The sequence below is a fragment of the Ruditapes philippinarum genome, unplaced genomic scaffold (assembly GCF_026571515.1).
Source record: "Ruditapes philippinarum isolate M1 unplaced genomic scaffold, ASM2657151v2 ctg8712_1_1_1_1, whole genome shotgun sequence".
Classification (NCBI taxonomy): Eukaryota; Metazoa; Mollusca; class Bivalvia; order Venerida; family Veneridae; genus Ruditapes; species Ruditapes philippinarum.
The window spans coordinates 7,425-27,257 of record NW_026867262.1 but is presented as its reverse complement, the minus strand read 5'-3'; the positions used below and the strand labels follow the sequence as shown (position 1 = coordinate 27,257).

Below are 19,833 nucleotides of genomic sequence, written 5' to 3'. Positions count from 1 at the left end.
AAATAGTATATTTTTACATTTAAATTTTAGTTACCTAACTAATTGGCTTGGCACGTAGCTTACGCATGTTACTGAATTTAAGACAGGTGGCAACTATGTGTTTGAGTTATCCTCCCTCTATTATTATACGACTATACCCCCAGCAGAGATAATCAAAAAGTGTCATGTCTGTAAGATATGGTGGCTAATTTGGTACATTGCGTGATGCAACCTGTATCGTTATCTCCTTTTCGTCTTGTCGCTAGCGACAAAGCGCCAAACGGCGCGTTGTCACGCTCTCGTCTTGTCGTCCTGTCTCTAGCAAAGCACGCCAGACGGCGCGTTTTCGTGCGGCGCGTTGTCGCCCTGTCGCTTGGCTTATAAGTCAATCCTTCGATTTGAACCGAGCGACATTGTGACATTGCGACAACACGCCACACGACAACGCACTGTTTGACGTACATTGTTAGCGACAGGACGACAAGGCGAAAGTCCGACAACGCGCCGTTTGACGTTTTGTCGTGTTGTCGCTAGCGCCAACACGATGCACAAAAGCGTTCCAAATCAGCCACCATAGTAAGAAGACACTTTCAAATAACCGTTACTTCCGCGTGGATTTAGCACTGTTGAAATATACGGTGTCCTTATTGGGACAGCTCAAGGACTTTTTGACATGCACGATTTTTTTCTAAAAAGGTTTGTCCGCCTTTCTGTATTTTTATTGATAAAGCATTGACAAAACTAACAGTTGTTCGTTGGAAGATGGTACAATACTTAGTGGGTTTTTTTGCATACCGTCTGACACTCTATAAAAAAACATTAACGTGACATTCACTGTAACCACCGCCCGACACACACAAAAAATCAACTGCCATAAACGGTTGAACATTGCTTTAAGGTAAGCATGTGAAAAAGGAAACTTACTAAATTTGGGGTCCAAAACGTGATCCATATAACATTGACGCAAAACAAGTAAGAGACGATTTCAATGTTGACTGACATAATCGATTTTAGTACATTTGACATTCTGTTAATTGTTGGCAGCCATTTTAACATTGTTTGTCATGAATGAAAGTGAATTATGTCCGATTTACTAAGTGCACGAATGTTTCGTGCGAATACAATTTACCTACACCTTTCACTGCCCATGGAAATATTATCTATAGTTTTATATTTTCAACGTGAACATACATAGATCTATTTATAATTAAATGTGTTTATTTATTTATCGGTTCTTTAGAATTAAACGTCATATAAGTCAGATACAGTTACTCGTATTTTCTTCATAATTTTCTTCTGTAAAAAGGCACTTTTAAAAGAAAACTCGTACTGTATCTATTATATATCTGTGTCGGCATGCTTGTATTTTTCCTTGTAATTCCAGTTATTGATAGACTATTATAAAACTTATAGATAACTTTAAGCACAAAAATGTTAGTTTCTTGCTCTAGGAAACATGGGATGGTCACTGGCTGGGTTCGAGCTCATGCCTCGACAAGCGATGCCAGAATTCCAAGTCCAACTTTTCAGTCTAGAAGTCACGGGTTCGATTCCTTACTCTTCTAGTGTATTTACTCAAATTCTTAAGTTCAAACAATATTTTATTTATAAACATTTCATTTACATGATAATTGACAAATATTTAATTGCACGGTTGAAAAGTTTTTTAACATAAGCACTATCTCAAAAAAGTTTTCATTTATAAAAGACAAAAGCAAAGTTCAGGTTAAAGAATGTATTTAGGTATACGTGTACCATGGATCACTTGAATCACATATCAAAGTCACAAAGCACATATATCCAAATTATCAGTGTGTGACTTTCATAAGTCATCAAATCAAAATGCTCTGTTATTCAACTTGCAAATACAATTATAATCATTCAAATATAATATTCTCCAAAAAGACCTACTAAGAGATTGTCATAACATCTCCTTAGTAGTATAATCTTCAAGACTGGCCGTTACCAGCTTGCAAGATTTAGCCTTTCCTGAGATTCAATGAGTCATCATCAACATAATATATGCCAATGTTAATCAACTTACAGTACATAAACACATGTTGCAGCTTAAACACTGAAATACACCAATGAATGAACCAACGTCCAAATACTTTTATTCATTCAAACAAAAAGTATATAAATGCTAAATGGTGGGTAGGGTGGAAAATTTCAATTTTAACCAACATGTGATCCAAATGGTCAATTTATACATAATGACAAATATTGTTAAGGAGAAAAGAAAGAAAATATTTTACCGCCAATGATATAAACGACCAATACAAAATTGTTATGCCAATATGATGCATAAATAAATTTAGACCAATGAAAAGATGTTTTGTAAAGGTCAAATCATTCAACCTGATAATTAAGTTATTATAATTAAGTTTATCATATTTTAGATCAAAATAAACAAAATTATAAGTTTTCATTTATAAAAGACAAAAGCAAAGTTCAGGTTAAAGAATGTATTTAGGTATACGTGTACCATGGATCACTTGAATCACATATCAAATTCACAAAGCACATATAATCAAATTATCAATGTGTGACTTTCATAAGTCATCAAATCAAAATGCTCTGTTATTCAACTTGCAAATACAATTATAATCATTCAAATATAATATTCTCCATAAAGCCAAACCCAAGGCCATACAAAGAAACAAAGCATATGTAACACAAAACAACAAAATACATTTCACTAAGAGACTAACTTTATTATCTCCTTAGTAGAACAATCTTCAAAGTGGCCATAGCCATTTTGTAAGAAGAAGCCTATCCTGGAAAATAATATGTCCCAGGCAAAGACAAGAACAATAACATTATAAAGCTATTATCTATGAAAACCCAAGACAATAGACTTTTAAAATACTGTCTTTGAAGAGATAAATATACTATTATTATATTTAAAATACTAACAAAAATCTCTTGTTGCAAGTTATTCTTTAAATTACATAAACAGGTTTTCAACATAATGTAAAGCACTATCTTTTATTTTAAATGTGAAATCGTATTAATAAAAAAATTCTCTTAAGCGCCTAGTACCCTCCAAATTCAAGTGCAAACCCAAATCCTTAATAGCAAAGTATTTCCGGCGAGGAATACCACACCTAAGAAAGGGCTTGAATGTCCGAATAAACAAAACATGCCTATCCTTATAAAGCAAAGCCAGTTTGTTATTTAGAATTTTGACCCTGTTGCCAGTAACCTCATAATCAATAGGCCTAGGAATAATAGCTGAAACAATAATATTTCCGGAAGAATGTTGACGTACATTAGAAATTAGATCATTGAAAAAAGATAAAATTTCATCTACAGTATGTGAACCAGTCACGTCATTAGTACCAACATGTAATAAAATGTTATCAGACCTCAAGTCAACATGACCCTGTGCTATTCTATAACTTAATCTAGAAATGTTAATTCCCGGAAAGACTGTAACATGCGTGTCCCAAATACCGGAAACATTTTTGTCCATAGAGTCCGACACGATAGTGCATTTACGAAGTGGTGGATGCTTTACATTTTCTGAAACACATAAAAAAATCTATAAAGTCTATGTATCGCAGATCTAAATCATATATAAAAGCCATGAGAAACATCTTCAATAATCTTCACTTTATCATGAATTGAAAGAGAAATATAACGTTTATTAACATCAGAACGCCAATCGCCAAGAATTTGAATCTCATCTGATGAGACATTATTTTTAAAAGCTTAAGTAGCAAATCCACGTCTAAATGAATGAGAAGAATATAAAGATGAATCCATTCCAAGATTGTTCAAAATTAAACGTAGCTTATTATGGTACATATAATAAGTAATAGGTTTACCATTTGGTAAAATAAATAAAGCATCTGATGATGTTCCAGGCACAACTTTTAACATATTATTATAAGCGGAAACTGGACATAAACAAGAGCCAGGCAATCTTAATAAAGGAGTTTGTAACACACGTTCTCCAAACTGAATAGTTTTAGTCCAATTCAAAGTAACAATCAGATTATCATTAAAGTGGGAAACATCAGATCGTAACAAACATTTATGATTACTTAAATCCTTAAGAGTTGTGGAAACTAAGTTTGATTTACGTGCTAAAAGAAAAAAGGCAAAAAGAAATAAGCACCAATAAACAGAATTTTCTGGATCATTGAAATCTAAAGAATCATGCATTCTATACAGTATCAAAGGAGTTATTGGTTCAGCTTGCCTAACAGAATGACATTTCAGTCGTGAAATTCCACGAAGAGTGAAATTAATCAAAAAATTATTCATTTCCGTTAAATCATATCCCAATAACTGATGAATAGTTCTAACACCACTAAGGTAATTACGAATACTAGCTACAGATTTGAATGAACGACTAAGAAATTGTGAATACAACTGAATTGTGTGTGTAGAAGCAGGTAAATACCACAAATCAAAGTACAAGCAAAATAACATGAAAGATTCCCACTGAATCTTTAAGTTTTTTCTACTGCCTTCAGCATATGCTGAAATATTTGATAACCTCAAATCAGACTTGAGAGACTTCAATTGAAGGTCTGCAAATAAAACAAAATAACAATGAATTCACCAGGTATTAACAAAATTAAAGTCTTGATTTTTTACTTCATAATGTTCTAAGTGAAATTCCTTTGTCAAATCAAAAAATTCTTCTCGAAATTTATCATTTTGATACCAACGTGACAAACAATCTGATATACGATTCTCTTTGCTAGATAAATGAACAGCTCTTATTTCACATTGAGCACTAGCAGTTAGAAAACAAATCTCTCTTAACCCTTCTTGTAACAAAGAACATTTAGCTCTACCAGAATTAAGTATTGTACAAACTGCTTCATTGTCACAATTAACAACAATTCTTTTACCTTTAAATTCTGACGACCAAAGTTTTAATGCAATTATAATACCACATAGTTCTAAAACAGATATAGAAAGGTTTCTATTCAAAATATTTTCAGGAAAAACAGAATGGAAATATTTTCCTTTAAAAAATCCACCTAAACCGACAAGACTAGAGTCAGTAGAAAAAATGGCGTCGGGATTCGACCAGTCTTCATATAACATAATGGAAACTCCATTATATAATTGTAAAAAATTATTCCACCAGAGAATATCTTTTTTAACTTCAGACGGAATAGTAACATAAACATGTGGTTGATAATTATATAATTCTTTAAGCCAGTTTATTAGTCTGCTAACAAAAATCCTGCTAGATCTTACACAAGAAGCCACAAAATTTAACTTACCAATAAGAGATTGTATCTCCCTTAAATTTGCTTCCTTTTTATCAAGCCATAAATGAATCAAATTTTTAATTTCAATTAAACGTTCTGGAGTTACTTCAATAGTCATAGTTTTAGTATTCAAAAGAACACCTAAAAATATCATAATCTCTGAAGGTGGACAAGCTTTGTCAAAAGACTCAACTAAGCCACATTCTTTTAAAACTTGGCCCAAACAATTATAAGCAAAAGGAGCTTTAGCCCTAGCTTCAACGCCAGCTAAATCATCAAGATAGTTAAGCACACATACACCTAATTTATACATAATAAAGGCAATAGCATTGGTCACTCTTTGACATATATGAGCAGCAGATCTTAACCCCATACTCAAAACTGTGTCATAAAAAATATGTTTTTTCCAACAAAAGGCAACTAAGTTATAATTACTAGGACAAATACTAATTTGTCTATAAGCCTTACGTAAATCTTTCTTAAATAATAAACATCCTTGACCTTTGGCTTTAACTAAGTGAACTAAATCATCTATTTTTGGAAATACTAAATCAACATAATCACCTAAATACATATTTTTATCAATAAAATCATTAACAGCTTGACCTTTAGGCATACTTAAATCTAAAATAACCCTCCTTTCATCAGTATCTTTTTTGGGTACTGAATTCAATGGAGAAATTTTTAATCTAGAAGAAAATGGATTCTTTTTAAAAGGACCTAGAATACATGAAGAAGTACTTTCCTTCTCCAAATATTTATTTATTTCATTACTATAATCATTAGCTCCTGAATGATTTTGGTATTTCCAAATATCAAGTTGTTCAAAATTTAAATTTATATTTTCAATACCAATAGGAAAACCGTATTTCAAAAATTCACACACAATTAAATCTTTATAATCTGAACCTAACATACGTTTTATAAAATCTGTATTTATCTTATCATTAACCGGTATTTTGCAACCTTCATAATTAAACAACCCTGACTGACAAACTTTTTCATGAATAATAACTTTATCAATAATAGACAAATTGCTCTTTTTTGTTACAGCACAAATGTTACATTTTAAAGAATGACTACAAATACAACTGTTAATGTTCTTACAGAGAAAGTCATCATTATGCTGTTTCATACAAAATTTTGGAAGAAACAAATTCACAACATTCTCATTAGAATTCAGATTTCTTTGTAACTGCTCATATTTATCCACAAGTCAATTGGAATCAGGTGGACAAGAGCTAGAACATTCAGGATGCTCTAATTTAACCCAACAAGAAGCACAAATAGGTTGGGACAATCTAGCTATTCCTTTGATAACATTTATGTGTGGTGACTTTTGCATGCATTTATTTCTCTGATAATGGCTACAAAACCATACTTTTTCAACATTGTCTGATTTACTCTTTTCCACTCTACTAATATTATGCTTGACAAATCCTTTTTTAACAATATGACTAGAGAGAACAGAAGTTTCAACATACTGAAAAGAATCACCCCATTCAATGTGACCTAATTCTATTTCTCTTACAACGGCAGCGTACAAACTTTTGACAACAACAAAGTCATAAGAAGAACATAAATACATTAACTTTTTTTAATAAAGCGATTCTGGCTACACGCTCAGAATTGTCAATGGATGAACTGGAAATAGTTTCCAGCTCTCCAGCAACAAACAAATTTAATTCTAACTGCTCAAAATTTACAGAACCTGTAACATACTCAAAACGGAGACCTGACTGAGGATAGTGTTGTCTGTTTACAACTTTATCTCCGGCTTTAGCTAAAATTCCAGATTTTGTTTTGTTTTTAGTACTTTTAACCTCATCAGAACTGTCAGAAGAGTTTAAACAATTTTTTGACATAACCTGATCAAAAAATTCAGAATTGGACTCCGAATCAGAATTCGAATTAAATATATCTAGACCCATTTTGTGAATTTTGGATTTCACCCTTTGACGTAATTTTTTATTTTTCCTTAAATCATTCATTGAAACTTGTTTAGTTTCAGCATCAGTGTCTGGTTTAACATTACGTTTAGAACGAACCTCACCTCTCAATTTTTCAACGTCTTTTTTCTTGATAGCTATTTGCCGTTTCAACACCTCAGCTTCTGACATCTGTCCTTTCAATTTCTTCTCTTCCTGCTGTAAAAGTGACAATTCCTTCTTCATCTGAAGAATGTTTTCTTCGTCTTCGAAGTCCTCATCCATCTTTCTCTTCCCTCTGTACAGCATCTTCTCTGGCCGCTTCTGACAACAACTGCATGTCGTCTATATGCTCTTGAGTCCAGAAGGACTCCTGTTCGTCGGCTCCGAACTCATGTAACTGGCGGTAGTCAACTCTCTTACCTCTCTGAAGCTTCTTTTTAACCTGGTCTGGTCGTGAAATTACGAAGACGAACAAAAGTAAAATCCTCTCAGTTAATGTATAAATTGTTTCTGGTGATTGAAACCACACCAGTCCATAAATAAAATAAAACTCAGTAAAAAACTGAACAGAGTTCTGTAAATCAGATCAAAATTTCAAATTTAAACAACATGTGATCCTTATGGTCAACTTATACAGAATGACAAATATTGTCAAGGAGAAAAGAAAGAAAATATTTTACCGCCAATGATATAAACGACCAATAAAAAATTGTTATGCCAATATGATGCATAAATAAATTTAGACCAATGAAAAGATGTTTTGTAAAGGTCAAATCATTCAACCTGATAATTAAGTTATTTTTAGATCAAAATAAACAAAATGAAACGGTGCTGCACGCAGGATGATAAATTATCGACGGTACGCGTAAAAATGATGCGTATACCCTTGACACCGTGTTAATGAGAGTTTCAAAACCAAAGTTGAGTATGCTGAAAAAACTGTATTTTAATACTTAATTAGTATCAATTTAAACAAAAAAGCTTAAGAAACAGAAACTGAAAAAGACTGAAGTTGTGAAATAAAATGAATAAAAGAATTTTATCATTTGCAAGTACATACCACCTAACAATGATCAATGTCAAACAGACCCAAAGGCAAATATTTAAGAATTAGAAATAGAAGAACACAATTATTACTTATGTTAGAATATATAGGTATTAGTGTAAATATCTAGGTCGCTCAAAATCAAACAAGTCTCGTTCCTATCCTAAACAGTTTCCCTCAAGCTAAATAATATTGTCTGTACTAGGGCTGTCATTGATTGAAAAGTTTGAATGAAAAACATTTAAATATGTGTTAAAAGTTCATTAAAAGTTAGCCAAGAAAAATTGAAAAAGTGACTTCTCTTATTAGGCAAAATAGAGAGGTATATAACGGTAAATAAATTTTAGCTTGTATTGATATTTGAAAGTGTGTATCGATATTGTATTGGATGACATAGCGATATTAAATGACAGCCCTAGTCTGTGCTAAGATTTTTATATTAAAAAGGGGCTACTTTTATACATGTACATTTATACCATGAATAGCTGTGATAAATTCTACATTTAATCATTCAATTAAATTTAAATATAACAGAGGATTTGGATACATTTACACTGTCCTTTTCTGTCTTGTACCAGTTAAAGATTAAAAATATTAAAGATTTTTGACAAGTATTTTACTTCATACGATTTACAGACACTTCATACCCTCCCCCCCCCCATACACTTCACCCTAGGCCCTTTTTGCAGACACTTCACCCTCATTTCAAGAAATTTGACTGAGACACTCCCCCCATATTTTTATTTTGTGTTTAACAATTATTTCTGTAGAAAATATTAAATGTATTCAATAGTGATTGAGTATCTTTATTGTTTTAACAAGAGACGCTAAGATATATATATGTCATAACATATTTTATTCTTATTCTATCATGTAATTGACCAAAGACAATGGTTATAATGTTGCTTTTGCCCTACAAAAAGGCTCATATCGCAAAGTAAATTTATTTTATTTTTATTATTTTATATATTGTATACTAATTTCAATTAAAGTTAAAGTGATATAGCTAATTAAATAATCTTTCCATTGAAATGTATGAACCTTCTTTGATATATATTAAGTATAATATATAATGACAGTACCTTGCTTAATGGATTGAAAGCAAAACATGAATACAAATGTAACTGGCAACACATAGCATGTGATACCAGTAAGTTTCCTTAATTTGTTATCAACATTTTGTAAGTAAAGTTAATACAAATTGTTTTTAAGAAGTGGATAAATAATGTATGTATATTTCATTTGATCATTCATTCAATCATTCATTCATTCATGCATATTCATTTTATGTTTTCTTATTTATTTATTTATTTATTTTTGTATATTTTTTATCTTTCTACAATATTAGTATTCATTTATTTTTCATACAATATTATTTAGTCCTTTAATTAAAAATTTATTAATCAAATAATATATCAAAAATAATTAAAAAGTTGGATGAGGGATGAAGTGTCTTACTGAATGGGGGGGGGGGGGGGTGAAGTGTCTTGAGGGGTGAAATGTCTGGGAGTGAAGTGTATTCTTGCTACCATTCAGACAATAAAGCTCTATATAAAACAGTTGTTTGGAAATATAACCCTAGTCGCTAGTTGCATGCCACATTACTACGTTAAAAATTATAATATTATGCTTCAAGATACAGTAGTTCTCCCTTTTCTCTGAGTTTTTACCTACAAAATACATATCAATGTACATCTACTTACCAAAAAATTTAAGATGAATAAGACCTGAATCCAGGTGAATGATTTGTGCATCTTTTTCTTGAGTGTTTTTTTTTTTGTAAATTGGAGGTTTTTACATTTTTGAAACCTCATTAGCAGTGTATTGAATATAAATCTTCAATTTTCTTCTTCCATATTCTCTTATTACAAGTTGATTTCATTGATTACAATGTTGACTTTTGTAGATGTCAAACCTTATCCGAATTTTCAGTCCGAGCACTAGCTATTATACTTCTAGCTCTCCGATTTATCGCATGCTCCCAACATTATTGTAAGGATTGGGCTATCCAGGATAAAAATGTTTCTTTTGTCAGACAATAAAAAGTCAGTTCTGCATTCCAAAAAAATAAGTACTTCATACAATAAAGCATTTATCTAAGTTCAAAGCCTTGATAATGTCCGTGTTGTCACTCCGGTATTTACAGCTAAACTCTGTTTTTCAAGAGTAGGGTTACAATAATTTAATAATGATTATGAAATAGAATCTATACTGTGAGGAAAAAGAAAAAAATCTTTTGGATGAAAAAAAATAAAATAAAATCTTTTGGATGATTTGACAAATTCGTTTTAAATGTTTGACAACTCTTGTCTATGGTCTTTGAATTGGTCTTCTTGTATGTCTGACAGCAACAGTTCTTTTGTAAATACACATATTTCTGTCCTTGGGAATATTTCTTTCTTCAGGATTTCTCTTGATATCTCGTAAAGGATACAGTCCTCTAAAAAATATGTTACTGTCTCCACTTCTCCACAATTACATAGACTGTTTTAAGCCCCAATCATTTAGGCAATATCCACTTTGTAGTTGAATTAACTAAGTTGTTAAAATATTCAGAAAATTGCCTCCACTGACACGGAAGTTGCCGGTAAGCTGTGTTGTGTATACGGCTAATATACAAACGAATTATTTTCATCGGATATTATGATTGAAACTTCGTCGATTCCAAAATGGATAATAGCTGGATTTGTTATTTGAGAAAGGGAATGAACAAATCGTCTGCTAGTCGGCCATTTTATTTCTTCATTTTTATCCCTTAACCTTTTTTCCTTAAAAGTTAAGGGAGCATATGGGGTACTTTGATATTTGTGGGAAAAATCGACCAAAGTTAAGGAATTTTTATCCTAAGGAGTTTTATGAATAGCAACTAAAGAAATTCTTAAAAACTAAGGGAAATCTTAAGTATTTTAAGGGAAATCTTAGAATCTAAGGGAAATTTTTCCCTTAGGAGCTTTATGAATACGGCCCAGAGCAATGTCTGGCGGCACGTTTTGGCATCTTGAATAAAGTCAAAGGTAATGAAAGTTTAGTTCCATTTTTAAATCTTGTCATCGATAATGCAGTAATATTCTTAACAGAATGTATCTACATTATTTCGATGCTCAGCATCTGTTAGGTCAGGTCTTCCGGACACAAGTACTTGTCGCGTCGCGTGAAACTAAATTGCTCACTTGTCAGAAGTTATAGCTGTAAACTTAAAAAATGGGCTTTGATAACGATTTCTATTTCTTATATCTATAGATTTATGAAAAAGTTAAACAAAAAACCATCTCATATTATTGCTACTATTGACTTCGGGACAACCGGCACCGGCTGGGCATTTGGGTTTAATCATGAACTGTCCACAATGCCAACAAAAGTCCATACGAAAACATGGGTTGATGGTAGTCGAGTGTCATTCAAAGGTAATTAATTTAAATGTATTTCCAGTTAATTGAAATTTATGTTATTGAGGCATAACATAGCTTGCTGTAACATATTTGCAGGAATACATTAACAAAAGTGATAAATATTAGTACGACATTAAATTTACTGTTCAAGTTTTGGTGCCATGTTATAGCAATATTGTTATTGTCACAAACGTATCGTATTGAAGGTTCTATGATACTTGCTACTGTAAAATGTTAGTGATGTTTATTAATTCAAAATTGAAATGTTGAATTCTTCAGCTGGATGCGTGAACGGTAAATTGCTGTTACAAATAAGGAATCGTGTCACATCGAATATATATTACACTATACTGAACAACCGTATAATCACATCAGCAGATGTTTTACATTTAAATGTCACCTTAATTATATCTAAATATTGATTTCTTGTTAAACTGGTGCTTGAGGAGTGTGGGAAGGGGCTTTGGCGTTAACGTTCAATTATCACTTCCGTCCATTTTCACACTTAATCAGCCGAACTGAAACAATATTTTAATAAATCATTTAGTGATTGCATCTTTCTTTAGTTCGTAATCTCAATTGTAATCTCAATTGATAGCTTAATTGCATGAAATATTTCAAGTATCTGACGGAAGAAGAGTCCAAATCGGTCTAAGGTAATTTATTCCAAGTCAGCTACTTTAAATCACTAAGCAAGCAACATAATGTGTCAGTCACTTGACCTATTTCGTTTTTCTTTTGATAGCATCAACTAATGTTCTAATTTGTCCGGATGGGAAAACATTTGATTCTTTCGGATATGAGGCTGAAAACAGATATGCTGATCTGGTTGATAACAACGAGCACACAAAATGGTTCTTTTTTAAACATTTCAATATGAACTATGATGACAGATTGGTACGTTTAAACACCAATTTGATTACATTTCAGTAAACAAGAAGAAAAACAACAAAAATTGTCGTTATTTACTGTCATTTTCATATTTATTTAAAATATCAAAATTGTAAGCAAGTCCTTAATAACTTCTGACCTTATTTATGCTAAAGATATTCTGTACAATTCATTTTTCTAAAAGTAATCAAAAGGATGGTTTCTCCTTTCAGGGCATAGTGCGTAACATAATGTTTGAGGATGTAACTGGTAAACAGCTGGAAGCGAAGACAGTGTATGCTTTGTCCATCAAATATCTTAAAGATGACCTAATGCAGCTGTTAAATACAAAGTGTTCTGTTGCTTTTGACGAAGATGAAATTTATTGGGCGTTTACAGTACCAGCTATTTCGAATGATGCAGCAAAACAATTCATGACTGATACCATATTAGAAGTATTAGCATTTGAATTAAGTATACCATATACAATAACAAGACATAAATGAATAAATTAAATATGATTTGAACATGAAGGACTATCAAAGTTAATAGATGATTATGTTGTACAGAAACACCAACTACTAAGCTTATTTATCATGCTTAAAATATGATAGTTATTAGGATTTCTTTCATATCAGGGTTTCTTAATATGGATAAACATATTTTTGTGCCCCCACTATGGGGGGCATATAGATTTACCCTTGTCCGTCCGAGCAAACATTTTGGGTTTAGGTGCTATGTAACAGTAAAGAGAACAAAAGAGAACAATATGTTTATTCCGTGATCAAAGGGTTTATGGGCTAGTAGCCCTTAAGAAAACAAAGAAAATAACAAAGAAAATAGACCCTAGACCCAAAATGTTGGAACGTCCGTCCGTACATCCGTCCGTCCTTCCGGACGAACATCCAATAGTATATGAGCTTTATTTCGTCTATGATTTTAGTTAAAAAAAGAAGAAAATCTCATAAACCGACTGGTGAATGTTGTAATTTTACTAGTTTATTTGGAAAAGTGCCACATAAAGATGAAAGGAAAAGCACATAAACCCCAAATGTTGGCATGTCCGTCCATCCCGTTCTTCTCTATTAGTGTGGCACGTAGCTCAAACAGTAATTGACATAGTGTCATGAAACCTTACAGGAATGTTGACCATCATGTGAAGTTGTGCGCCTGGGTATTTTCATGTGGATAAATTTAGTATTTTCAGAGTTATTGCCCTTGACTTAGTAAAAAATGCAATTTTAAACTTGTGTCGCACGTAACTAAAACATTATTTGACCTAGAGTCATGAAACCTTACAAGAATGTTGCTCAACATGTGTTGTTGTGCACCTGGGTATGTTTGTTTGGATATTTTAGTTGTTTTTAGAGTTATTGCCCTTGACTTAGTAAAGATTTCCAATTTTCAACTTGTGTCGCACGTAACTAAAAAATTATTTGACATAGAGTCATGAAACCTTACAGGAATGTTGTCAGCTTGTGTTATTGTTCACCTGTGTATTTTCGTGTGGATATATTAAGTATTTTTAGAGTTATTGCCTTTGACTTAGTAAAAATTTACAAGATTCAACTTGTTTTGCATGTAAATCAAAAAGTATTTGACCTGTACGCCTGAAAGTTTACAAGACAGTTGGTCAGCATGTGTACTTATGCACCTTTTGGTTTTCTTTTGGATTTATTTAGTATTTGAAGTATAAGCCCTTTACCTAATAAAAGATTTTTAGTTTTCAACTTGGGCACATGTAGCCAAAAGAAGAAAAAAAGATCTAGAGACATAAGATTGACAAATCGGTTGAGTGTGGGGACATCCGTGTCCTTTGGACACATTTCTAGTAACGATGTATGTTTTAGGCAGGCATAAGGAAGAACTTGTTAGCAATTGCACCAGAACCCGTGGCAGTTTCTTTGCTTTGTCGAAACCTTCCAATTGAGGAAACTTGTGGTCTTTACAAAAAATCATTTGCAAATTTACAAGCTGGAGGGAAGTACATGATTGTGGATGTTGGAGGTGAGATTTTATTCTGAATATTAAAATCGAATCCGTTTGTTTCTGTTACAATATTGCTTGACAAGCAATAAAAAACTTTATTGGATGTTGTAAAGTCACTAAAAAGAAATACTGTTGTTTAATCAACAAAATTAAATTGTAACAAATATAAAAGTCTTATACTTTACTATAAGAAAAAAAAATGAAAGAGAAAACGTATTTTCATTCTAATTTACTACAGTTAAATTTAAGAATTTAAGTAAGAATACACAAAATGTTAATAACCCGGTTATAAAAAACGTCTCTTAATGCTATGGATCTTATGATGTAAATGCTATAAAATAGAGCACCCTTTTAGTCTAGTGCGCACATTATCTGAGTATTTTCTCTCACCTAGACTGGTACATGATAAAGTTTATTACTTTCGTAATAGCACTCATTTGAATTAATCAAACTAAGTCATAGCCAAAAAAAACACAATAATGATAAAAAGAAATATCTCATTAAAGAAAACAAACCGTTGCAATAACAAATAGGCACATTGGTGGGCTGGTTTTGAGCTCTATTATCAATAAGCCAATATTTAACATATTCCGCGAAATAAAGTTTAAGAGCGAAACAATGAGGAATGCATTTTATCTTTTCTTTATTTCAAATGGTAAAGGCGAAACTATTCAGATCACTGTTCTTGAATTATTGAGTGACGGGGATTTTAGAGAACTATATGCGGAATGTGATGTAGGAATGGGTGGAAACAAGGTAGATGAAGCGTACGAAGCTTTTCTGACTGAGATCTTTGGTAAGTTTCTTAAGCTGACTGATGTTACAAAACAATCACGCGGGTGGAACCCCATATGTATCTCAAAAGTGAGCATCGGTTAAAATTACATGTGAATTTCCGCTGCACCAGATGTGAAGCATAACACCAGATGTGACCGTAAAATAGGTCAATCGCAGGTTTTCACCTTTTTAAACATTAATTTAAAATTCAATCCTTTTGTTAAGAAAATCGAAATGTGATTCTATCCTCCTGACTCTCCATTATAAAACCATATTTATTTTGGATTTCTATGCAGTCTTCATCGAGATATTCTTCCCGTCGTGGGTTCTGGTGTGTCCAAAACATGCAATGTGAATGAAGAAAATGTCACTTAACGGACTCAAAAAAACAACAACAAAACAACCCCCCCCCCCCCAGAGATTGTGCGAAATCTCCAATGCAGGCCAATGCTTAACATTCAGACAAATCCTGATTTACGTCATGTGTACTGCAATCATTCCCTTTTTATGCCGTCATGCATTAATTAATTAAGTAATTATTCACTTTGAATTTGTTGTGACGCAGTTAGAAAGTTAGTGATAAACTTTTTGAAAAATATCAAAGAAAACTTTGCATATTTATTTTCCGCATCAAGGAACGTCCTTGCATAATATTTACATGGTTCACTTCATGCCATAGTCAAAATTATTGGTCAATTTCTATTTGACTTATTTTATGCCTGCTCTGTAACTGATATAAATTTTAAAATCCATCTTTTGGCATGCCATCAAAAATGCTAATGAAACGGCGGTAAGCGTAATACTGGCGCGACCCAATTATTTACAGCACTGTTTTTCAGTGTCTTTGGTCATCCAACCAATCAGGAACACCCAATATCCTTCTGATTGGCTCATATGCTGGGTAGTTACAATATCGATTATGACGCGTTACATGAAAAAGTAACCGGTGTTCCGAATGGGGAATTAAATTCATTAAGAGAAGCCAATTACAAATTGAAATTTTATGTTTATTTAAATTTTCATTTCTGTTTATCATGCAATAAAACAGTTATAATATATCGAACTTGACTATAATGTAGAAATATCATTACCTAGGGCGGCATCTCGGGTTTTCCTTAAAGACAATGTTCTCGGCCCATATTCTGTAAAGAAAAACCTTCGATGTCGCACAAGGCCATGATAAAATTTTCACATAACAGTCTGTTGTTATATCTATAACTTATGGAATATTACAGTGATAGATATTTTCATGAATGTAAACATTTTTATAGAAACATATTATATGACACGATAGCTTTACAAAGTTCAATACTTTCAGTTTGGTTTGTCCAAGTTAAATATCCTTTATTAGTGCATTGTTTTTCATACGAGTACTCTCCCCTCTGCGTCAATATTTTAATGTACTCGGGCCTTTTAGTATTTTTCATGCTAGCATAAGCTTGTGAGCCCTGTCATTGTGGTGATCAAACACACTAATGTTACTATTGAACTTTTAGCCAAAGCTACGAAACCTAAATTGTTTCTATACATTTGCTATTTAATGATTATATGCTAGGGCCCGTAGTTTTGTAGATGGGTTTCTACATCACTTATCGATCTCTTTAGCACTTATGGAGCTCAAATGCATTTTTAGGCAGCGATTCCTTTGTTTGAAGCCAAATCTCAATAAATGTTTAAATCAGGATTTGTCTGAATGTTAAGCATTCGTCTGTAGTGAGATTTCGTAAAATCTCTGTTTTTTTTGAGTCCGTTTAGTGACATTTTCTCTTTCACATTGCATGTTTTAGACACACAAGAACCCACGACGGAAAGAATATCTTGATGAAGACCGCATAGAAATCCTAAACAAAAATGGGTAATATAGAGGAGATTCAGGAGGGTAGAATCACATTTCGGTTTTCTTTAAAAAGTACTGAATTAAAAAATGAAAACTAACACTGCGATTGACCTGTTTTTACAGTCATATTTGGTATGATGCTTCACAGTTGGTGAAGCGGAAATTCATATATAATTTTTACCGATGCTCATTTTTGAGATACATATGGGGTTCCACCCCCGTGACAAGGCTTCTTGTATATATTTTGAGACAGTTTTTATTGTAAATTGCTATTTATATTGCTCTAGGAATTAAAGTTTGGATTGAGCGTTTTTATAATTTCGCAAATGAAATAATTTAAAAGAAGTTATTTCTTTCTCTTCCTTAAAAGGTGCAGATGTTATAAGAGAGTTCAAAAAGAACAATCAAGAAGACTATAAAGTTATGCGTCGACAATTCGAAAGCATGAAGATGAGTTTGAATCTGCATCAAATATATGAAACAGAAAATGTCTCTTTTAGAATTTCAGGATCATTTTGTGACATAGTTAAAGAGTCGGTAAAAGGGTCTATCGCTCTATCAAAATATCAGAACGAATTTGTCCTTACCTGTGGCAAAGCGAAAATCAAATCTTGTGTTTTGAAGCGTTTCTTCGAAATTCCATTAAGATGTATCTTTGACAACATGAAGGCAGTTTTCGCAGAACCACAAGTGTCTGGTTGCTCGACAATTCTCATGGTTGGTGGATTTTCGAGGTCCCCAATCCTGCAAGAATACATACAAAGACAATTCCCAGATAAAAACATTATTATACCACAAGAGGCTGACATAGCTGTGATAAAAGGAGCTGTCATTTTTGGCCATACTTAGAGGGGTCAACGCGAAACTAGTCTATCTGACATTTTTTAATAAAAAGTCTTTTTACATTTTCTGAAAAGTCTTTATAGTCCTCACATTATGTGTTAAAATCGTCCTTTTCCTGTGCAAAGTTAAGGACACAAAACACATTTGTCATACTATTCTATCTGAAAAGCCTTGTATGTTTTTGTTCATTGTGAAACCAGTCTATCTGCAAAAAATTTGCACAAAGGCTAGTTTCGCATTGATATTAACATCTCTTTTTAAGTCAACTAGATTATGTGAAGAATATGAAGAATTTGTATCAATTTTTCTATACAATTGCATTATTTCAAGAATTAAATTAATTTAGATCATTAAAAATATCAATGTTAATTCTGAAAATGTAACAATTGAGAAAGTTTTTTTCCTTCTCCTGAACATTTAAAAAAAAAAATGCACATAGACTAGTTTTGCGTTGAGCCCTCGACTTACTGTACACAATAGTAAATTGAGATGCATAAAAGTAAAGGTAGTCACCGTAACGCGTCAATTTAATTTGAAATTCATGTTTATCCACTATTCAATGTCTTCCGATTTAAACAGCCATGGAACCTGCCTGGCGTATACTTAATACATGTTATGTTCCCTTGCTATTACTTTATGAATTTCATATACTACATTAAAAAAAACAACAACAACAAAGGTGTCACTGGTTCCCATACAGTGTGTGAAATGTCTATCTTTTTCAAAGATTGTTGTAACGCAATCTACAACATTTCGGACAGGCTACTTTTGGTCATCTGATACGTTTCTTATACAAAATACTGTCATCACCGCTTCTTAATCGTGTTTGACAATTAAACACAAGTTGCCCTTAACAATTTATGGTTGATTTTGTTTTTCAAGTAAAGATTATAATCATTATTAACGTTGCTTTGAAGTTAAATAACATTACGTTGCTCCGTCCTTGAATTTGACGTCATTTTTGCGACACAAAACTAACGCAACTTCATTGCCTATAATCGTCGTTAACAAGTTGTTTCTTTGCGTATGACGTCGTAATTTTCACTAAATATCACGCAATAGTACCCTTTGATGTCACAATATTAAAACAAGAGTTTGCGTTAAAATTACAACTTTTAAAAACTTTTTATTCGAGTAGCTATTGTCATGAAATCAAAGTGCTCCGTGATTCGTTGATCATGTTGCCATGGTGATTGGCGATTTGCGAATACAACTTTTATCATGTTTTTTAATTTAGAAATCTGTAGCAGAATAAATACTTAAGCAAAATATTTAATCATCATATTAATATGACTTCTCATAATAATTTTATAGCCTTGTCTACGAACTTTCCGGACAGCCCTCCGGGAAAGTATATGGTCGTTTTCTTTCTTTATTCCGAAAACATATGTATAATGTATGGTATAAAACCTTTCTGAAGATGTTGTTATTGTTATGGCATTTTTGACAGACGAGAACAGTTTTATGACGGTAGATGTTTCTTGTGTTTATGCCTGACAAAGTGTTTTCAATATAAATTAAAAAATATTGGAGCGACATAAATGTATAAAGATTTGTTTGTTCCTTTACTTGACTTGTTTTATATTATATGCATAATATTGTAAATAAATAAGCGTATTATAATGAAATAAATGTAGAGGAAATATATTCTTAGTTGTAATTTTAGTTACGATTGTCTTGTTTTTTAAATGGAATATTGAGACATTGAACAACAAATAAAGGATGATTATGATACGAGCGGCCTTCGCGGTCGCCGGTTCAAAACCTATGGTGCCGCCGGAAACGCTCTTCACGTCGTATTTTCGTGTTTTCGTCCAGCGCTTCCACAAAGCTAAAATACGACATGAGACAAACCAGCCATTATAAATTCAGGTAAACTTGAAAGCGAAAAAAAAAATAAATCAATAAATAAATAAATAAATAAAAATACAAGTAA

At 32.3% G+C, this 19,833-nt stretch overlaps 1 protein-coding gene across 1 annotated transcript; it reads left to right on the top strand.

Annotated features, from left to right (window-relative positions):
• The first annotated feature begins 14,396 nt into the window (after positions 1 to 14,396).
• On the top strand, positions 14,397 to 17,903 carry LOC132735445 (heat shock 70 kDa protein 12A-like). The gene is made up of 3 exons (XM_060722388.1): positions 14,397 to 14,458; positions 15,102 to 15,236; positions 17,425 to 17,903. The coding sequence occupies exons 1-3, from the start codon at positions 14,440 to 14,442 to the stop codon at positions 17,901 to 17,903; spliced, it is 633 nt and encodes a 210-aa protein (XP_060578371.1). The 5' UTR covers positions 14,397 to 14,439.
• Positions 17,904 to 19,833: the final 1,930 nt, after the last annotated feature.